The sequence below is a fragment of the Topomyia yanbarensis genome, chromosome 1 (genome assembly GCF_030247195.1).
Source record: "Topomyia yanbarensis strain Yona2022 chromosome 1, ASM3024719v1, whole genome shotgun sequence".
In the NCBI taxonomy this organism is placed as follows: Eukaryota; Metazoa; Arthropoda; class Insecta; order Diptera; family Culicidae; genus Topomyia; species Topomyia yanbarensis.
Genome location: NC_080670.1, coordinates 75,011,812 through 75,019,142, shown reverse-complemented (window position 1 = coordinate 75,019,142; position 7,331 = coordinate 75,011,812). Strand labels below are relative to the sequence as shown.

At 38.4% G+C, this 7,331-nt stretch overlaps 1 protein-coding gene across 2 annotated transcripts; it reads left to right on the top strand.

Moving 5' to 3' along the window:
* Positions 1-3,046: 3,046 nt before the first annotated feature.
* On the top strand, positions 3,047-5,007 carry LOC131676331 (zinc finger protein 568-like). 2 transcript variants are annotated; one of them, XR_009303131.1, is made up of 4 exons: positions 3,047-3,799; positions 3,866-3,950; positions 4,031-4,073; positions 4,148-5,007. XR_009303131.1 is itself a non-coding variant. In XM_058955436.1 (3 exons), exons 1-3 carry the CDS (start codon positions 3,683-3,685, stop codon positions 4,375-4,377), a joined length of 432 nt encoding a protein of 143 aa, XP_058811419.1. In that variant the 5' UTR covers positions 3,047-3,682; the 3' UTR covers positions 4,378-5,007. The 2 variants fall into 2 exon arrangements, 1 of the variants encoding a protein (XP_058811419.1); XM_058955436.1 differs by lacking the exon at positions 4,031-4,073.
* The last annotated feature ends 2,324 nt before the right edge of the window (positions 5,008-7,331 follow it).

Sequence of the window (7,331 nt, the reverse complement as noted above, 5' to 3'; positions counted from 1 at the left end):
CTTCAACTCGTAACCCCGAAACCGGAAGTCCAATCAATAAAAAAATCAATGGCAGCCGATGGGAAGGTTGTACCTTTCATTTGAGACTAACTTTGTGCAAATCGGTCCAGCCATCTCTGAGAAACAGAGGTCACATTTTTTCCACATACACACATACACACAGACATTTTCCGATCTCGACGAACTCAGTCGATTGGCATTTGACACTCGGCCCTCCGGGTCGGGATTAGATTGACGAATTTTAGAGTGAATGAGAAAGGCAAAACATTTTTAGCAAATGTTGAAAGTTATGCATTTTTTTGGTGAGCAGTTCTATGTTTCATAGACATTAAATCAATTTTAACTTCGCTTCCTATTAAATAAAGACCCTTATTACAGTACATCTCTACAAAAGCGAGCTCAATTTGAAAAGAAATCTGATGATAATGATTGAATTCTGGAATTTTCTATTGGAATGTTTTCAGGCAGGAATTTGATATTGATGCTATTTGACAACTGTGAAATCAAGACCAATAGATCAGTTACATACCAGGACCCCATTCCGACAATTTATCAAAAGTCCTCATGATGTTTACAACAACAGGTTATCAATGTACGGATCAGATAATTGATATTGTAATATTGAATTAAATCAGTCAGCATCAATAAATTTTCAATTTCAATCCAATATTTTTTTTGGGTGTTATGGGGGGGGGGGGGGAGTTGTATGGTGTTAAACCCCAAAACCTTCTCTTGCTACGCCGTTGCTTGGAGTTATTTACTTCGCTTTCATTTTCCGATATGTTTCAGATCGAGTTATAAGTTAGAAAAATTGCAGTCAGAAGGTTCGCACAAATGATCATTTTTGCACTGATAAGTTATCAAGTTCCTTTCAGACAACTTGGAAGTGTTCGGTGATTATTTCTAGCGGTTGTAGATAGAAAAATAAAATACAAAATTCGTTTTATGGAAATAATGTTTGGCTTATTTCAATGGATTATTACTATACTGAACAATAAATAGGCGACAAAGAGTAATCCAAAAACAACAAGCCATAACTTTTAAAGTATTCAAAATAGATATGTGAAGTCTTCAGTAAAGTTATTCGCAAAAGTAAGAGCTACAAATTTGCTGAAGGCATCATTTCGATATAATCACTTCCAAGAAAATTTGTGAAAATATCTCACTCATAGGGGGATTAATCAGCAAAAGCACAATACCAAAAGAAAGGGCATATTGCCTCCATTAAATTCTCCGAAGATACTATTGACCTAAAATAAGCCGTTTTCGCGTTAATAATAGATTACATGTTTTTGGTCATATTTCTAGCAATGGGAAATGATAAAAATCTTTCGTCCGCATTTAATGTTAAATATCACTTTTGATAATAGTTCGATTTCAACTATCTATAGCTTGTTCGAAAGGTATTCGTTAAAGCTATCTAAAAACATATAAATTGTTAATCTATATTGTCAATTTCGGCAGATAATTCAAAAAAACTGCAAAAAGCGCCATTTTTTACGCATTCAAACATTAATATCTTGGAAACTAAACATCAGAATCAAAAACAAATTAATAGCGTTCTTACTGTTTTTTAGTTCTTTAATTTAAAATTAGTTTGGATAAGATCGGTTCAGCCATTGCTGAGAAACACGAATGAGAATTTGTCCGTTACATACACACACAGACACACACACAGACATTGTCCCAAATCGTCGAGCTGAGTCGATTGGTTTATAAGACTCGGCCCTCCGGGCCTCGGAAAAAATCTTGAAAATTTGAGCGAATTCTATACATTTCATTTATAAGAAATGTAGCTAAAGGGTTGTGTACAGGTGTGTAGTTTTTTTCAAGAGCGTGCAAATGAATTTTATCTATCACACATATCGACTCACGTTCTTGCTCACTCGCCTGTTTTCATATGTTACAATTTGCTATATACCCTCACCATTAAAACATAATTTATTGAAGGTCATTTAACGGTAATCTGTTATTACAATAGAGGTTTCTTGTCAAAAAATTTTATTTGCTGAAATGCTTCCTTTTTATTCCTTAGTCGAAATTTCATATTGCCGCGATGTTTAAGAGCCTCTAACTATTGAAAAAATCAAAAAATCTGCGAACTGCTCATTTCACCCCATATGCTGATGATCTATCTTGCCTCATGTCCCCATATTTTTTCACCATTTGGATGAATTTCAGGTGGGGAATGAAAATAAGATGCCAGATTTCCAAATTTGTCAGCAAATCTGCAGATTTTTCAACTATGCTGCAGATTGTTTGTAGACTTCAGATGTTTCGTAATACAAAGCCTATATCATTAAATTTCAACAAGTATTTAACATTTTGTATTATTTAAAAAATCATTGCACTACTTCCCACCCTCAAATATCTTGCAGTTGTTTGCAAACTTTTCAACTTCATACGCATGCTATTGCATGAATCGATCTGGCAACCGCGATACAATAATTCATTCAACACTGTCAAAAATATCAGTGCTCAAACTGAATACAAAGAGAATAGTGAAAGAGACGAAGAGTGAAAATCAGTCAAGACGGCAACACTCCCTTTATGATGATTTCAACACTAGTATTTTGGCAACCGCTTCTACAGGCAGCACTTTAAATGACTCCTATTATATTTTGAAAACAAACCGTATGTCGATCGATGGATTTGTTTATCAAACGATGTGCATTTCGAAACAAAGAGATGAAATAATTCTAAAGCTTATTTTTACTCATACATATACTCTAGAATGCACCTTACAATCACGATTGAACTAAATTCTGACGAAAATTCAAATTTCTTTTTTGATAGAAGTACAATACTTATCTCCTCCAACTCAGGCATGAGTAATGTTTATTTACATTGCACGATTGGTCTGCTCAATAAGGTATTTTTGGCTTCACACTATTCGTCTCTTTCCCTATTCTCTTTGACTGAATAGTCTTGGATTAGCAGCAGCTGTCACTCTATTGAATACTTTACGCTGACGTCACAAATGAACTGAGTATTCATTTTTGACAGTTCGCTTGTACTGTTTACATGGACTTAGAAAAAAATCTTTACGATTTGCTGCGAGCGAATCTAGTCGTCCACAAATTTTTCTAAGTCCATGTACACAGTAGAAGTGAACTGTCAAGAAAAATGAGGTTACTTGTGTCCTTAAAGAACCTAATAGTCATCACATCGCAGTAGGATAGTGGAATCGGACGGTGGAGCGATTCAGATTCGGAACAGGAGGAAGGAGAACCGGCGATAGAAGGAATTATTCGAAGAGAACATTCGTGTGAGGTGTGCCGGAATAGTTTTACCAGGATTAAAATCATTCGCACTGTTCAAGTGGTTTCCCGAATAGGGCACTGCTGATGCGTCACCTGAAGCACCAATGCGAGAATCAAGACAAGAAAATCTGCCCGTTCTGTAATGAAAGATTCATGTGGCAAACTAGCATGAATAAGCACGCCCAGCAAAAGCACAAACCCAAGAAGCCTTTGCTGCAGCGATCAGATGACGAATCGGAAGAAAAAAGTCATCTGTCAAATTTGCAACAAGAGTTTTCTCCGTCGGCAGCACCTGGATCGTCACATGAGCATTCACATTCCGGATGAGAAGAAATTCAAGTGCACAGAGTGCAGTAAGGCGTTCAACCGAAAGGACAATCTGCGGACACACATGAAAATACACTACCGCGATCCTGCGGATGCGATACCGAAGCAGGACCCTGTGCAGGCGAGCTTTCTCCAAGTCTTCGAATCTGATGGTGCACATGCGAAGGCACACCGGAGAGCGGCCGCACAAGTGCGATTTTTGCGATAAAGTAAGAAATCATTCGAGGCGCGGAATACATTTTCGTTCAATGTTTTATTAAAAGTTATTGTTGTAGAGTTTTCCTCGTTGCTTGGATTTGCAGTATCATCACAGGACACATACTGGTGAAAAGCCGTGTATTTGTAAGGTTTGTGGAGCAGGTTAGTACACGAATCACATATCTTATCAGATTGTCGGGGAAATTTAAATTTACCTTTTTTTCTATCGTATGGTTCACGAGGTCACACAAGCTCATTGTACACATGAGGACTCATACCGGAAACGTGAGAACTGATTCATCCTTATACCAAGACAAGATGTGTTACAAGTAATATTTCCTTCCTTCTTCCACCCTTAGACCATACAAGTGCACTTACTGCGATCGGGAGAGGAAATTCTCAGCAAGTCGAACCCAAATCCGCCGGTAACGCTAATGAAAAACACGCTTCATTAATTGGGCGCAACAGCAAATACTACCACAACGTTACTCCAGTATTCAGTATTGTCGACGATCAGGATGAAGAAGACCTGCCACCATCATCAATGAAGGACTCATCAGTATGCAGGCTGGAACACCACAAATTTTAGAAGACTGTATTCACTCACACATAAAAGGTCTGGACGTAATTCGACTCTTCAAGTGCCAGGCAGTTCCCCTAAATAATTATCTTCTACTGCTAGTCACTGCTACACATATTAAAGTTCTGCCCGAATTAAAGCATAAAGCACGAATCATCGTCCGGCACCCATTGCACAACTTTCGCTTCAAGGGTTATCGTCCTCATCGTCATCATAGTGGGCGTATTTGCACCAGAGAACCTAACCTTGGGGTATGCCAACGTTCCTTCGGAAATATGATGATAGGTGTTTGCGAATCTAAACCAAGGGCTACTTCCTGCGAAGGCACATCTTGTGTAACTGTTGTGATTGAAGCTTATAATTTGGTATAACACCAATTTCAACCAGTGTATTTTTTCGTCCGTTCAACTGTCGAAACTGGACAACAAAACTGCGCTTTCGGAGATACATAAGTTCACTGCCCTACAATTGCTTGTTAGCAAATTGTGTCAATGCTCGGGGCAACCGCTGATTTATACAAAAAAATTGCTTGATATATATCAAGGTTGGCTAACGGTGCCTACCTTCTGCAAAATTATAATTATATAATATAATACAGCACACGGCAAATATTTATTAGTACCTCGAAACCTACACCTTTAGTCCAAATAAGAAATATTACGAATAATCAAATTTTGTATTTATTTTCAGACTGACAGTTATGAAGAACATAAAACATTAAAAAGGTCAAATAGGCCCTCCCGACCTCCTCAATAGACCACTTCCACATTCTGAGGTCACTTTCAAAAATAACACTTATGGTTAATAAAATATGCATGGCTATAAAATGAAATGAAGATTTACGATGAAGCTACTATTATCTCGACTATTATATGTGGATAGCTTATGTGTAAATTTTCTTCGGTTTCTTCAATGTGTTGCGAGATCCTACTTGTTCGGAATATATCCTAAATCCCTGACCAGATATTAAATAAATAAATAAATTTTATGGTAACATTTGATGTAAATTTGCAAGTGATTTTTCTTGCTAAAGTTTTGCAGACAGCTCGATTCCGCACATTAGAGCAAATTGTTAATAATTTTTACCTTTAAAAACCAATGAAGATTGTGCTATTGAACAGAATTGGCTCGACTTTGACCTTGAGCGGAACAAGATATTCTATGAATTCTTTCATGTAATGACAAAAACCTAGATAGTTTACCCGATTTATACGATACATCAACTTCCGTCAACAGGACAGAACATCTACGGCCTGCCCCCGTTTCGTCAGGTTAAGTTGAACGCGCATTCACACATTACGTTACTGGCGCCGGTTTGTCGACGGTTTAACAAGAGAAACATCGATGAGCACTCTTTGGGGCACGGCCCGACGTATGCGAAACCGAAACAGTACTAACGAGAGCGTGGAATATTCAAATCGTTGGATATTCGATTTCGCCAAGAAAGTTTGTCCGGATTCCGCCCCGGCACAGAAAATCTACCGCGCCGCGTCGCCTTACAATACCGCGAACGAAACACCGTTTACGATGGTGGAGTTCTCACTTGCTCTCTTATTATGTAACAATAAAGCTCCGGGGCCAGATAGAATCAAATTCAACTTGTTGAAGAATCTGCCAGACTCTGCCAAAAGACGCTTGTTGAATTTATTTAATAGGTTTCTTGAGGGTAACATTGTCCCACATGACCGGAGACAGGTGAGGGTCATCGCCATCCAAAAACCAGGAAAACCAGCCTCGGACCACAATTCGTATCGTCCGATTGCAATGCTGTCCTGTATCCGGAAGTTATTCGAAAAAATGATCCTGTTTCGCCTCGATAATTGGGTCGAAACAAATGGCTTACTGTCAGCTACACAATTTGGCTTCCGCAAAGGCAAAGGGACGAACGATTGCCTTGCGTTGCTCTCAACAGAAATTCAAATGGCATATGCTAACAAAGAGCAGATGGCATCAGTATTCTTGGATATTAAGGGGGCTTTCGATTCAGTTTCGATCAACATTCTTTATGAGAAGTTGCACCAGCATGGTCTTTCGCCAATTTTAAATAACTTTTTGCTAAACCTGTTGTCTGAAAAACAAATGCATTTCTCGCATGGCGATTTATCGACATCACGATTTAGCTAGATGGGCCTTCCCTAGGGCTCATGTCTAAGCCCTCTCCTCTACAATTTTTACGTGAATGACATTGACGAATGTCTTGTCAATTCCTGCACGCTAAGGCAGCTCGCAGATGACGGTGTGGTCTCTATTACAGGTCCTAAAGCCGTCGACTTGCAAAGACCACTGCAAGATACCTTGGACAATTTGTCTGCTTGGGCTCTCCAGCTGGGTATCGAGTTCTCCACGGAGAAAACTGAGCTAGTCGTATTTTCTAGAAAGCGTGAACCAGCGCAACTACAGCTTCAATTAATGGATCAAACTGTTGCTCAGGCTTCAACATTCAAATATCTCGGGGTATGGTTCGACTCTAAAGGTACCTGGGGATGTCACATTAGGTATCTGAAACAGAAGTGCCAACAAAGGATCAACTTTTTCCGTACAATAACTGGAACATGGTGGGGTGCCCATCCAGGCAGTGGCGTAGCCAGATATTTGGTTTGGAGGGGGTTTTGATGAAAATCGCAATTTTTTTGAAAAAATGCTAAAATTTAATATCAGTTTGATAAATTATTGAAAACTCAAAAACATAAGTAGTCTAACAGATGTCATTCCAGTCTACAAACAAGAAGGATCAACATGGAACAGTTTTCAAACCTCTATAGATTATTTTCTTGTATAATATGTCAATGAAGTCAAAAATTGCGATCGTTTAAAGTGGGATAAATGATCTAAAAAATTTTCAACGTTCAAGATCACCTAATATAATAATCCTTGACTTTGAAGGTTTGACAACTTCGGGAAGTTATCAACATAAAACAGCGCCTGCTTTGATATAGAAATTTTAGTGATTAACTCTCATAGAG